This window comes from Gracilinanus agilis, chromosome 4 (genome assembly GCF_016433145.1).
Source record: "Gracilinanus agilis isolate LMUSP501 chromosome 4, AgileGrace, whole genome shotgun sequence".
Taxonomy (NCBI): domain Eukaryota; kingdom Metazoa; phylum Chordata; class Mammalia; order Didelphimorphia; family Didelphidae; genus Gracilinanus; species Gracilinanus agilis.
Window position 1 is genome coordinate 212663172 of NC_058133.1, and position 14899 is coordinate 212678070.

The 14899-nt window shown below is 37.6% G+C and overlaps 1 protein-coding gene across 1 annotated transcript; it reads right to left on the bottom strand.

The window, feature by feature from the left end:
- Positions 1-2604: 2604 nt before the first annotated feature.
- On the bottom strand, positions 2605-11410 carry C4H17orf80 (chromosome 4 C17orf80 homolog). Its single transcript, XM_044673448.1, has 4 exons — positions 9972-11410; positions 3999-4106; positions 3403-3516; positions 2605-2633 (listed from the first exon to the last, which is right to left on the bottom strand). Exons 1-4 carry the CDS (start codon positions 11404-11406, stop codon positions 2605-2607), a joined length of 1686 nt encoding a protein of 561 aa, XP_044529383.1. The 5' UTR covers positions 11407-11410.
- Positions 11411-14899: the final 3489 nt, after the last annotated feature.

The window sequence follows — 14899 nt, forward strand, 5'->3', positions numbered from 1 at the left end:
ACTGCAAATTAACATTATACATTTTTTATTTATTTTGTTAAACATTTTCCAACTATACTTTAATCTGGTCAGGGCCATTACAATTAAAGGTTCTGTACTAGACCATTATGCCTTTTTACTTTTATGATATAGGAGTTATAGGGAGTAAAAATGTTATAAGAAGTAGTATATGCTGGCTTCTGTAGGAAAGGCTTTATGGAAAAGGTAGAACTTGAGTAAATCCCTGAAGGACAATGGAATTGGGGTCAACAAAATAGTGGAAAGGGGTACAGTATATTTGAGGGACAATGAGGATTCTGACTGGTTAAGAAGAAAAATCATGAGGTGTGGCTAGATGACACAGTGGATAGAGTCAGGCCTAGAGTTGGGAGGACCTGGAATCAAATCTGACCTCAGATACTTCCTAGCTTTGTGACTGGCAATTCACTTAATTCTGCATTGCAAGTCCTTGCCATTCTTCTGTCATAGAATTGATACTAAGACATTTTTATAGTTTGTAGTTGAAACTAATGGGTTGTTTTTTTTAATCACATTGGGAAGTAGCAAGAGATAATAGTGCTACTCTGTTATCTAGAGATGGCCCTGACTAGCAGAGTGAAATAATTTAGATATCACTCTGTTGGGGTATATAAGATTTATGAGGAGTAGAGTGATATGATGAAGGTAGAACTTTTTGAAGACTGTGTACAGGATGGATTTGAAAGGAAAGAGAATCGCAACAATGAGACCAATTAGGCTGTAGCAATTATCCAGGCATAAGATAAAGATCTGGACTTGTACAGTGTTAGTGAGGATGGAAAGGATTTTTCCTTTAAAATAACTCAGATCATCCTTTGAACTTGAAATATCAGAGTAGGTATATAACTTAATATAAGGGAGAATTAAAAATAATAGCTTTGAAATCCTGGTGGTTGTATCAATGGAAAGGAATTGATATGGACTTGCGGAAAGGTAAAGAAAATGTTATTTTGGACATGTTGAGTATGAGCTGATGACTCCAGGTAGAGCTTTCTGTTGGCAACTAGCATATAGTGGTGATTAGTTAAGATGTGAATGAATGGATTATAAGGGCAGAAGAGTATGCAGTTTCGTTTAGACTGAAAGCAACTTCGTTTTTATCAACTAAATGTATCACATCTGTCCTGATGAAAATCTGGCTACTTACTGACAAACTTTCCATGACATCATTAGATATGGGTTTCTTTTCTGTAAAAGCAAAATACTAACAAATCCACGGGGATATTCCTTCCTTTAAGATGTTAGCTTTGTTAAACAGAGGCAGCTACCTGGCAAAAACTGTTATGAATATACCCTCTAATAAATCCTATGATGTGTGAACTAGAGTGTAAATAGTTTTTTTTAGTACTGAAGTAGACTTCTAATGTCACATTCATGGCTAAGCACTTAAGTTTAGCAGTCAGTCTATCTTATATGCTTAAAAATAACATTTTAGGGGGCAGCTGGGTGGCTCAGTGACTTGAGAGCCAGGCCTAGAAATGGGAGATCTTGGGTTCAAACCCGGCCTCGGATACTTCCTAACTTGTGTGACCCTGGACAAATCACTTAAAACCCATTGCCTAGCACTTACCACTCTTCTGCCTTGGAACCAATACATGATATTGATTCTAAGATGGAAGGTAAGGGTTTAAAAAAATAATAAATAATAAAAATAACATTTTATATCTTAACCCTTAGCATTTAATGCATTAAAGTTCCCTAAGACAGTTAAGCTGTATGTTCTGGTAGAACATGTGGTTTTTGCTTGTTTGTTTGTTTGTTTTGAGAGGCACCTAGCTAAAACAATATTTTCTTTAGCCTGACAAAACCAGAAATTCCCAACACTGATCACTCCTTTGGGCCAAGAGATTGTCTTGAAAAGACCCTTATTTAAAATACAAACGTTAGATCTAGGACAAGGTAAAACTTTAGCATTATTGTTGACTTATAAAAGGCAACAGAAAGGTGCTAGAGGAAGGTGGGTAAAGGAGTGTTGCAAATGAATTATGTAGGTGGGAAACTGGGAGCTCCAAAGTGTTTTCTTTAAGGATTATTTCAGAAATTTCTGGTCTAGAGAGAATGAAGATGAAGTTTTCCTAATATGGAAATCTCTTAAGGAATTATGGATGAGGCTGGTATTGGTGGTCTAGGTCTGAACTAAATTCTAAGATAAAACATCAATTTTCTTGGCCATGCCTTAGTAAGAATTAGAATTACCACAATTTATCTCTTCTTTTTAAAACTAGGACTCCAACACACATGTTAACTGTAATACAGTACCAAAGTAATATAATGAATATTTATTGCTTTTCTACTCCACACCCTCCATTCAGGTTAGCCAAGGAAGTCAGTCTGTGTGCTCAGGCACAACTTTAGTTTAACTATTTTCTTTTCAGAAATCTCTAATTAACAAAATCCTGACAATGAGAATAATGTCTCAGCACTAATTTTTTAAATTATATTTTTAAAATATGGTTCAGGAACTTTGCTATTCCCTCTCTCCTCTTCTGAAGTAAAATATTAAGCTTTTACATGAATTACAGTGATTCTCACTGTGTTTCTCCCAATCTATCAGAACTCCTCTTGACACGATGCATGGTTTCCTGATCAGTACTGCTTGCGCCAATGCTGCAGCTCTTTGGGTAGAGAAGGGAAAAACAAGGAAGGTTTGAGAAGCAACAATTATTGACCATCAAAGGAAGTAAAGTCCTTTGGTACAAGTTGAGATTCAAAATCCCAGATTAAGCTTTTCTTTCAGCCTAGACCCCAAACAGCTCATGAAATCAAAAGCTCAAATGATATTTTGTCCCTCACATCATACTTCCCTTTGTAAACTACCTCTGACAGGGGAGAAAAAGAGTGGTAGAGTGGGGAATGTATTGACAAAGTTAGGAAGCTTGATTAGTAGGAAATGCCAGGCTTACAAATGATCACTATCTGTCTTCTGACTTGAAGGTCCAGAGCCATACTCAGGCATGGTCATCTAGAGTTTTTACTTTTAGCCTCTAATCTGGACTCAGTCTAGATCTAGAAAGAGTTCATTTAGCTATGTCCAAATGTGAAGCCTGAAGTGACTACTTCTTTGCTTTAGGGGCAAATCACTGCTGCCTAAAGAACTGAAGGTTTATGCATCAAAGGACCTAAAAAAAGTGAATGGGCAGGTGCAGTTGTGATCAAAATATTTAGCAGGTGGGAGAAGCCATATGAGTATTATTAGATCAGAGTACTGAAGATGCTAGAAAGCTACTGAGGGGCAAAGGCACCTTGTATATATAAACTTTGTAGAAAAGGAAAGGTCAAAAGTGCAGGGCATTCCTTGGTAAGCAGAGGAGTTGTTCCCTAATATTTAACTGTGTCTGTGATTCAAGGGTTTATAATTCAAGCCCAAAAGCCAGGAAGTCTTACTCAGGTGCTTGAAACTCCAGCTGTAGCAAAGGACACAGTATCCAGCAAAGAGCATTGTGATGCCACCGACGCTACCCTTCTTCAAGTTGTTATATTTTTGGTATTTAATCCAGGCTGTTTAAAAAGAAGCATGAGTCTACTTGTTAGTGAACTCTAATTCTGGAATTTATTTTCCAAAGTCTTTTCTCTCAGGCCATTGGCCTGGGAAATGAACATATACTTCCAGAAAGTACTCCCAGAATGTTAGACTAAGTAAAGGACCTTAAATAACAATAATCTAGTCCCTTCAAATGCTGAGAAAGGCTCCAAAGTAGTTTTAGTCTTCCTTAGGAGCTAAGGTCAAGCATTTCATGGGGAAACATCTTTATATAATATGAGGCTTGAGATGATCTATAGGTATCAGTCAATCAATATAGGTATCTACAGGTTACAAGTTTTCATGCTAATTCACATCCAAGAATAGATAGAAACAGGGTCAGGTTGTTGTACACAAAATGACAAATCCAGTGGCATAAATACCACAGATATAGAATGACTTATAAAGTTTATAAAATCATCTAAACCCAGTAACTGAATCATCATCAATCCAGTCTCACCTTTTTGAACTGTTCCCAGCAGCCCCATTAAAGAGAAGTTGGACATTGCAAGCCAGGATGGAAGGTTTCCAATCTTTATATCCAATAGACTTTTTTCCAAAAGTGGAACTATGGATGCAAACAGAACTTCTGTAAAATGTCATCCGATTTTGACTTCTTTGCCCTAGAAATCTAATTTCATTCTCTCCTCCCACCAGATTTTCACAGAAGAGGGACAATTTGATAACTAAGGTGGTGAAAGTTCCCCAAGATGGGCTAGAGCGTAGTCATATTCTAGGCAATAAAAAATGGCTTAGGCAACACATTGGACATCTATCATGTAAACCCTGGCACAAAATCCTTTCCAAAGATTTGAGAACAACATTTTCAACAGGCTGGGGTTTCCATGAACTGTGACAGTAGACTTTGGCCTATTAAGGAATCTCATAATTCTTATATATTGAGTAATTTTGCAGTTATGTCAGTTTTGTTTTGCCCACATCACAGTTATCTCAGTTGAAATTTCCAATATGCCCATCCCCTCACCCTGTAGTCTCCCTTGTATGCTCTCAACACCTTCTTCAAATCTATATTTTTCATTTGTCTCATCTCAATGCCACTCAAGTCCTTGTCCTCATACCATACCAAGCTCTTTCCCTACAGCCTCAACTAACTGAGCACCAAGCAACCTCTCAACTTCTTAGTAGATCAAATATTTAGAGTTGGAAAAGACCTGAACAATCATCTCAGATCAATCTTCATATTTTAAAGATGAAGGAGTGAAGCCCAGAGGTTAAGTGACTTAACCAAATGGTCACCCAGGTAGTAAATGGCAGAGCTAGGATTCCGTCCCAGGTTCTCTGACCTGTGGAGTCCTATCGAGTTGCCTGAGCCACAGAAAGATGTAGTAATTTGCCAGGGTCACAGAGCTCATGAGTATCAGAGGCAAAAGCCAACATCATCATCAACACTTTACCTAAAACAATATTACTTTAATGTACTACAGCATTAAGAAATGCTGTTGGTCATTATATTTTCTACACAGCTAAGCTATTTCACTTTCACTTAACTAGTAACCATTACTTTTTCTATCTTATTTCCATCTGGAAATCAAGCCAGCAATTATTTCCTATCCATATATCATACATGATGCATACATAAATAAATGCAGATGCATCAACTTTGCAAAGGAGAAGTTTGTTTTTCCTGGACCTAGATTCATCTTTGTCCTACATCCTTTTTAACCACATGAAATAAGTAGAAAGCATTTTCCTTTGATAACTTATGATCCAATCTTGTCTATGGCAAATTACTATCAGCAGCATCATAGCTGGAAATTGTGTAAATTAATTCAATAAGGTATAGTGTGATATCTCTGAAGAACTTCACAGGGCAGATAAAAACTACTAGGCAAGAACAAGTTATCATCAAAAGTCACAATGAAGAAAGTTATGATGAGCTCCAAGAAATATGACCTGAAACCATGACAGTGGCAGAAATGAAACTAGCCAGATGAGAAAAGAGTCAATGGGAAAAGGAAGACTATATCTTGGAGAGTGTGTGTTTGTTGTCTGTCTGTCTGTCTGTGTCTGTCTGTGTAACAATTTTATTACAAAGGCCAAGAATATCCCAGCTCCCAGATCTCTTCCAATCATGTGTGCCTTACTGAATCAAACTATGGGCCCCATTTCCATTTTCATAACCGCTACTGATTACTTAAACTTTGCAACCTGTTTACTCCCTTGGGACAATACAGAACTGCCACATTTTCTAACTGCCAATGCATTTTGCCTTTCCTATCTCATGGTCGCTCAACTCTTGGCATTTGAGTCCTTTCTCTAGATTCCAATAAAAGCAATATGCACATTAAGTATACAGACCAACCTAAATATACCACTCTGCAAGGTGACCTGGGACCTACAGTAGGAAATGGAACACCTAGCCTGACCCCCTAATTCTCTGTCACTGGCCTGATCTCTCCTGCAGTGATTTTTTTTTAAATCAGACTCTAGGAGCACAGCCTTAGCAATGACACATTGTACCAGGAATTTCTTCCCTCTATTAAGCTTTGAAAAGCCTGATACCCTTTTTCTGTGCATTCCACTTAGAGCCTAGTCTCCTACCCTCGAATTATCTGGGTCCTAAGAAGTTGCCTATATATCCTAAGTTCTAGAAGCCTGGGCTCCTGGATTCTAAAACACATCCACAGAGTCCCTTTGGATCCAGGAGCCCTGAATGTCACCAAATCCCAAAAATAATTTCTTTGATCTTAAACCTGTTCTTGTTGAAAAAAATCTCAGAACCATGCACATTCCCTCTGAATCTTCTCTTTTTCTTGAGCCTTGGACACTTATTTTTTCTAAGTCCTGCCTTTATATCTTTCTAAGCCTATAAAAACTAGGGTTTGTTTGATTTTTCTGAACTTCTGGGAGTGGTCCCTGGACCCTATCTCTTCTGACCTATGATCTATGACCAACCAAGTCTGCCTCTCTATATCCAAGCCTCTGCAAACTTAACTCGCATTTTTCTGGAACCAAAAGAAGCTTCTTTCATTCACTAAAAATTTCCTTCTGTTCCTGCTCACCAAAATTACAGGAACAGGTTTTGGTACTTCCCTAACCCCAGCAAGACACTAACTTGGCAGAATCATGAAATCTAGCTTCAGTTAGTCCTTCATGATCCACCTGGCCTGAATGCTCCTAGAAAGAATTAACTAGTCTCCAAGGTTTTTGTTCTACTCTGAACTCACTTTTCAATCTCTTAAAATTCCAAGGCCATTGCTCCACCAAAACTGTTCTCTCCTTACTCTTTATAGTTTTCTTTGCTAGTTTATCATTCATCTTTTGTTTCCTAAGCATGAATATCACTCAAAATTCTCTTCTTCTTCAAAATACTCTTTCCTTGATATCTACCAATTTCTAAACAGTAGTACTACCCAAGGAATCAATCAGTATTAGCCTTTTGAAATGGCAATGCCTCCAGAGGTGTCAGCCTATTACCCACTAAGAGATGTTTCTAATCCTTGCATATATTCTAAACAAATCAACTTGGTTTATAGAGGAGCCAATGATCACTGTCAATAAAGTCCCATGGGTCAGCACTGACCTCTAAATCAACCAGTTATAAAATCAAACTGAAGTTCCAGAATTTTTGAAGGTATTAGTTATTTAGGAGTAGCCCCTGCACCTGCTACCACAGTTCCTGAGTTTCCACCAGAATCCAAGATGGAAAAGATCCCATCTTTCTCAATGTTGATCCAAAAACATGAGAACTTGCTGTGATGGCACCAAAGTTAACCTTGGTTAACCTAGAGCAGGTATCAGAAACCATCAAAATGATCTAAGAATGAGACATAAAAGGAAGTTATTCTGTCTCAGTGGAGAAACTTGGTCTTCTTTAGAAATCAAGCTATATATATGATATCACCACACTGTAAGTGGATAGGGGTTTGATTAAAGTTTTGATTAAAGCATCTGCTGAGAGTTCCCTCAAAAATATGTATGGCAGGGGCAGCTGGGTAGCTCAGTGGAGTGAGAGTCAGGCCTAGAGACAGGAGGTCCTAGGTTCAAACCCGGCCTCAGCCACTTCCCAGCTGTGTGACCCTGGGCAAGTCACTTGACCCCCATTGCCCACCCTTACCAATCTTCCACCTATGAGACAATATACCAAAGTACAAGGGTTTAAAAAAAAAATTTTTTTAATATGTATGGCATTAAGTGCAGTTTCCAACTCAAATATTTGAATATTAATAGGACTCTAATTAGAAAAGATAAAGAATATGGTTTTAGTCCCCTACCTTGGAATTCATTTTTGTTTGTTTTGTTTTAAACCATATTATTCCATCTTAGAGTCAATATTGTAAATTGGTTCCAAGGTAGAAAAGTGATAAGGGCTGTGGGGGTTAGGCAATGGGGGTTAAATGACTTGCCTAGGGTCACACAGCTAGGAAATGTCTAAGGCCAGATTTAAACCCAGGACCTCCCGTCTCTAGGCCTGGCTCTCAATCAACTGAACCACCTAGATAACCTCTACCATGTAGTCTTTAATAAAGATCCAATCTGGTTTAGAGGAATAATTTGTCTGTTCATGACCTGTTTAATCTTATAATTTTGACCTCTTGACCTGCTCTAGTAAATGAAGGGGATTAGGGAAAGGCATACAGCTCTAGTCATTGTATTCATAAGCCTGAAGAATTATCTTCCTACTTCGATGTTTAAAGAGATCATCTCTATTCCAATCCAGTTACCAAGACTGAGCAGAAAGACCTTTACCTAAAAAAGGAAATTTGACAATAACAATAACAATGACAATAACAATAACAACAATAATAATAATAGCTAACATTTATAAAGTGCTTACTATGTGCCAGGCACTGATAAGTACTTGACAATTATCTCATTTTATCCTCATGACAATCCTGACTGGTAACTACCATTAACTCTACAAAGGGTGTTAGAACTCACAAAAAGGAGTCCCTTTCCCTGTTATAGGTAAACTATCACATATATTTACTATATAGTGAGGAAAAGTGGAAAGGAATTGGTAGTAGAGAGATTTGAGTTCTAGTCCTGCCTCCAGTATCATGAACTATATGACCTGGAATAAATAATTACACTTTTCTGTACTTACTTATCTATGAAACAGGAGGAACACAACTGGTCCTGCTTGCATTATAGGGATAATTTCATGATCAAATTGAAATAATTTATGTAGAAAAACTGCAAAGAGCTAATCAAATGTAAGAGAGCAGTATTATCAATAACATGGTGTTTTAAAAAGAGTTTAGGATCAAAACTTCAAAAGATGTATTATGTCAGAATCTTTGATATCTGTAGGTCCCAAGGGAAGACCTCCTCAGGAAGGTGAAAAAAATGACATTGGCTATTAGTCTTCCTTTAATAATAAAACACCAAAATATAGACATTTGCTCTGTGGACTAAAATGTGGTAAATGTAAAAAAATGTGGTGCTTTGGAGGAGAGTACAATCAAGTAAATAGCTCTTTAGGGGGAAAAAAAATCTTTGGTATTTCTAGAAAGCAAGAAATAGCTCAGATCTAAAATAGTACTTAAGGAGTATAAAGTATTTTCCTTCCTTACAACAACTTTAAAAGGACAGCATTATAAATATTATCCCTATTAAGAAACTGAAGTTCTTAGAAGTTATTACCCAAGGTCACATGTGAAATACGTATTGGAGCTAGGATTCAAACCCAGCTTTCTTGGTCTCTAAGTACAATCCTTCTTCCTCCTCTTGAACCAAGTTATAAGAATTAACTTGGTTCAAACCTAATTATGAATTCCCTAAAATTTCTGCCAAAATGAAACAGAGGTATCTAAGAACATCGATGAAGAATCTTAGACCATAGACAGTACTTTGAAGCTTCTGATCAGGACCTGATAGAATAGTTCTTTTAAGGAAAACCAGGAAACTCTTTTGATTACAACTGCATAGTTTGGTCCAATTTCTAAAGGCATAGCTGTATGAAAAGTTAAGGTCCAAGTTTAACAAGTAAGGAGTTGTTATCAGTTGACTAATTCATGAATCCCATATCTAGCTCTTCCAATTGGTTGTACTTATTTGGGAACTGACCCTAAAAGAAGGAGCAAATAAGAAGTCTCTGCCTCAGAAAAGGTCAGGCTTGATAGAAGTCCTATATTTTTTTTTTATCCAGGTGCTCTCTAATTAGGGGGCCCAGATCCCTACTCCAAATAAGTTTGTGCCACATTCCACATTCATACTGTATACCCAGTATTTACTTTTCCTTCTCCTCCTCGTCCCTTATTGATATTACCTGTCGTGGCTCTGGAAAATGGGCATAAGACTACTATTGTTTAAGGGGCAATAATAATTCTGTCAGCCACCTAAACTATCAGTGTGGAAAGGAGTGAAATCAGTAAAAATATAAATAAGAATTCAAAACTTTATTTGCTATCTACATCAATATAGAAACTTTTCAGAAGGGTTAAATATTTTAAATAATCTACTTATTTACCATTTAAGAATCCTTCCATTTCTGGGAAGTTGTGGTGAGGTTTCTGGATATTAGTATTCCTCTGCTTAGGTTTCCTTGGTAATACTTTCAAATGTAGATACCCAGGATAAAGTTCTGGAAACCACTCTAGGCCCAGGGACCTATGTGGGCTCTTGTTGCCAGAGGCTTTGCCATGACCACTGGTTAAGTTTTTAGGAGCATCATGCCAGTCTGGGTTTATAGGTTGTTGATCAGAATCAGACTCTGAAGAAATTGATCTTTTACTTTCCGGTGGATTGTCTTGAATGAACTGAGCCTGGTACTCATCTTCCTCTTCTTGTAGATATCTTAAAACCAAAGCAGAGAGACTTTGGTTACCAAATTCTGCCAAAGAAAGAAACTTTTCATTAGTTGGCCCCCTTGAAGACAACAAAGCTATATCATCATCATCATCATGGTAAGGTATCTTCTCCATAGCTAAGTCACTGTTATTCACATGCTTCCTAGGGCCATCTCTCACATAATCCAATTTCAGTACTTCTGCCTTAGGTGATTTATTAAAGTCTTCGAATCCTCTATTCAAACTCCCCTTTCTAGTTGCATCTAGCCCACAGTGAAACTCCTTTTTCTTTGCTCCACGTTTGATGTGATAGTTCTCCATTCCCCCAATTTGGAGTGCCTTATACAAGTTATCTGTGAGGGGTGGTCCTATGTTTCTTCTCTGGGTCTCAGAATTATTGACACTGGATGAGGTTTCTGAGATGGGGTCACTAGTTTTGGGGCCTCTCTCATTGTTTTGTAAAGTTGTAGAAGGATTTTGACTTCTTTCAAGACTAGGAAAACTTTGATTACTGAAAGACAAATCTAATGTTTCTGTCAGCATTTTCTGTCCTGGCTGCTCAATTTTGATATAATTGTGGAAGCTTGAAGAATATCTTTTATCTTCTTTAATAGAAGAACATTCAGAAGAGCTGCTTTCCCAATTTTCTGAAGGACTTTTGCTCTTGTCTTCCTTTGATTTGGGTAAATATTTTGTAAATTTTTTTGTTGCAGAAAGCTGAAGCCCATTCTTATCCGGAAAAAAAACCTTCCCTGGTCTAGGAGGAGTCTGTGTTATCTGGGGTGTATGTTTAATTTCCTTCTTCATGTCTTTACTTGTCTGCACATTGGTTCCCATTTTGAAGGCAGCAATATGTGGTTTATCTTTTATGAGGTTTGTGTTTCTTCTCTTCCTTTGACTTTCTTTACATGCCTCTTCACCATCAGCATTAGCTTTGGCTGATTTTTTCCATAGCTCCTTTATTTTGGGGGCTTGGAGGACTGCTGCCTTGGAAGTAATGTTTGAATCAGAAAGAATAGGCCTTATCTTCTTACAGTAAGGCAAATGAGACTTTAATCGTTTAAATTGTTTCATACAGTAGGGACATAGCTCCATTTTGGTTAAGATGTCAGCCATCTTCCTGATTAGAAATATAAATGTGAATTTTATTATTATACAGAAAACAAACTTCCTTTTCATCCATTCAATTAAGTGTCTATTCATTCTCATCTTAAACATTAAGGAAATTAATTGGGATTTAATGACGATTCATTTTGCATTTTCGTGGAGGTAGAAAATAAATCGGTGGTTTAGTTTTTGTTTTAAAAATAAACTCAACCCTCTGCCTCTAACCTCAATGAGGAATTTTATATTTTTTCCTAAGGTCTTGTGGGAATCAACATCTACAGAAATTGATTAAGAGAATTTCCTTTTCACCCACAGTCTACCTTCAGTAAAATACTTAAGTGCCTTAGAGAGAAAAAAAGGATAAAAATCTTAAACTAATGAATGAGTAGATACATGAAAAAGGAAGAGAAAAATATATTTAAAACACAAACTAAACATGGGATTTATCATTAAGCAGTGAAGTACACCAGCAGATATCAAGTAAACATTAAGACTTTAAGAATTATTAAATTTTCTTATTTAAAACATTAAATGCTATTATAACCAACTAAAAACTTTCTTAGTAATATTCATCTTTACATTAATACACATGAAGATTTTTAATAGCCCATCATTTCATCATTCAAGATGGAAAGAGAAGTATATGCCCTAAGACAGTGATGGCAAACCTTTTAGTGATGGAGTGCTGGGCCCCACCCCCTCAGACCTTATGCCATGCCCCTCCTCACCACTGAATGCCAGGTGTGCCCTGCCCCCCCCCCCAATTACCCCACACAGAGGAGAATGGAAGCACTCTCATTGGGCTGCTGGGTGGAGGGGCAGGTGATGTGAAAAAATGTCATCAGACACGGTGAAGAGGGGGAAGGGAGCAATTCCACCTGAGTCCCTCTGGCTTTTTAGTAATGAAGTGTGTGGGGGTGGGGGGCAATGTGCCCACAGAGAGCACTCTGCATGCCATCTTTTTTTTTTTTTTAAACCCTTACCTTCCATCTTGGAGTCAATACTGTGTATTGGCTCCAAGGCAGAAGAGTCTGCATGCCATCTTTGGCACCCATGCCATAGGTTCACCCTATGATTATAAAGCTGAATGGTATCAAGTTTTGGAATAGCAGATACCCTACTCTGATAAGTAATTAGTTTTGTGACACTGGACAAATTGCTTAACTACTATGGGACCTAATTTCTCATCTATAAAATGAAAAGATTAAACTAGATAATTCCTAAGGTCTCTATTAACTTTAATATTGATTCAGGGATCCCAGGATTTACAGATACTTATGTTTTCACATCAGTGGCATTTTTTCCCTCACCCAGATTTTCCAAATTTAAGGTGCAAATTTCTTTTGCCAATTATCATAATCATTCCTTTTTTCTTTTCTTTTTTTTTTAAACCCTTGTACTTTGGTGTATTGTCTCATAGGTGGAAGATTGGTAAGGGTAGGCAATGGGGGTCAAGTGACTTGCCCAGGGTCACACAGCTAGGAAGTGGCTGAGGCCAGGTTTGAACCTAGGACCTCCTGTCTCTAGGCCTGACTCTCACTCCACTGAGCTACCCAGCTGCCCCCTCATTCCTTTTTTCTTTAAGCAAAAACACATATCTAATCTATGTAAGGTATCATGGCTATAATTATTTCCAATTCAAAGGCAAGGATAAATGTTCTACAGCTAGAAAATAGACAGTGGAGCAAGCAACTTAAATGAGAAATATAACAAAACCAGACAGACCAATCAATTCATTTATCAAAGTAATTCTATAACCCCTTCCTGGGTATCAAGTTAAAAAAAAAAAAAAACACTGCTGCCAAGAAAAAATGAGGTAGGAAAGGAACTTGGGAATAGTTTTTGGGGAAAAAAATAAGCTTGTTTTCCCAAGTGAAGATTTTCTCACAGATATTCAGTAGGTCTTTATTTAAATGCCCTATTATAAATAATGCTTCAAAATTACAAGTTGTGTAAGATTTAAGATTTGCAAAATGCTTTGAAATTGCCATCTTTTTCATTTTATTCCTACAACAATCCTGAGTAGAGACTGTTGTATACCCACTTTATAGATGAAGAAAAATGAGGTTGAATTTAAGAAATTTATCCACAGTCACACCATTAACAAGTATCTGAGGCAGAATTTGAATTAAGGTCCTATCTCACTCCAAGTTCTACACACTATCCACCATTTCCTTACTCTATCCTTACTAAAATATTGCCATCTGAGGCTACAGTCAACTTTCTATTATCCTTCACAACCTTCTCACCAAATGCCTCATCTCCCAAACCAAATGCCCCTGAAACAGCTTCTTGTTCTTTCTGATTGGTGACTGGTTTCTTGGTTAGGTATTGCAGAAAAAGCCCAGACATGTTTCAGTTCACTATCCTCTCCAAACTAAAATAGCACAAATCATGATCAGATCAACTTTCTCAATGTTTCTGGATAGAATAGGTCAATCTCTTTCCCCAGTGGGTCCATTTGCCATTCCTATAACTTATCAGAGCAACGTGTTCTTGGGTCACCACTGCTCTATATGTATAGCTATCTGCCTTTAAAATGTAAGCTTCTTGAGAGCATGGACTGTTTTGGCTTTTAATTTTTCATTCACGTACCAAGTTTGTTTTTTCAAACCTTTACCTTCTATCCTAGGAATAACTCTAAGACAGAAAGGCAAGAGCTAGGCAAACGGGTTAAGTGACTTGCCTACAGTCACACAGCTAGGAAGTGTCTGAAGCCAGATTTGAACCCAGGTCCTCCCCACTCCAGATCTGGTATGATCTATGCTACCTAGCTGCTTCTTCAGCAAGTTTTAACAGCAAGGTTTCTTCTTGCCTTCCTCAGCATTCTTCCTATTCATCTTTTCCTAAATTATATTGGTCTATTCTTGGAAAATTAAAACTAATTTCACCTGATGGCCAAGGAAATCATAATTAGGAAGATTACATCTAAATACAGAGAATAAGTGTACTTATGCCAGCTAAGTAGAATTTATTTTATATGGTCAGCTCTTGCTCTTTCACTATCACCAACTACCAAACATTTATTAAGCACTTAAGTAGTGATTGCAAACCTTTTGGAGACCAAGTACCCAAAATGCAAATCTCACTAGTCATGTGATCCCACACCACACCCCTTAACCCTAGATAGGGGAGGGGAGGAAATACTTCCATTGGGCTGCTGGGCAGAAGGGTGGGTGATGTGAGAAATGTCCTTGGTCACTCCTGAAGAGGGGGAAGGAAGCAGCCCCATGGATTCACCAACAGGGACCTATGTCCCAGACAGGTTCTAAGACCAAAAAATCCAACAGTACATAGTCTCAAGGATTTCATTCTATTGGTGAAGACCACCCACTTTATGGATAGCATGCTGACATCATCTCCATTATCAAGGAAAAATCCTTATATTTTTCTGTTTTTCTTCCCTTCCCTACATAAATTCCCTCACCCCATTTTCTTTCCTCCCCTCATCAAGTGATTCTTGAACTTCTTGTTGCTTCATGGAATCTAGCATTTTCAACCC

What these genes read in the sequence shown, in the direction of transcription:
- C4H17orf80 (XM_044673448.1), bottom strand. Translation starts at nt 11,406, where the DNA reads ATGGCTGACATCTTAACCAAAATGGAGCTATGTCCCTACTGTATGAAA. An exon ending in GCTGGGAACAGTTCAAAAAG is followed by an intron (nt 3,517 to 3,998) that starts GTGAGACTGGAT and finishes CTTTTTAAACAG; the next exon opens with CCTGGATTAAATACCAAAAA. An exon ending in CTGGAGTTTCAAGCACCTGA is followed by an intron (nt 2,634 to 3,402) that starts GTAAGACTTCCT and finishes CTCTACCCAAAG; the next exon opens with AGCTGCAGCATTGGCGCAAG.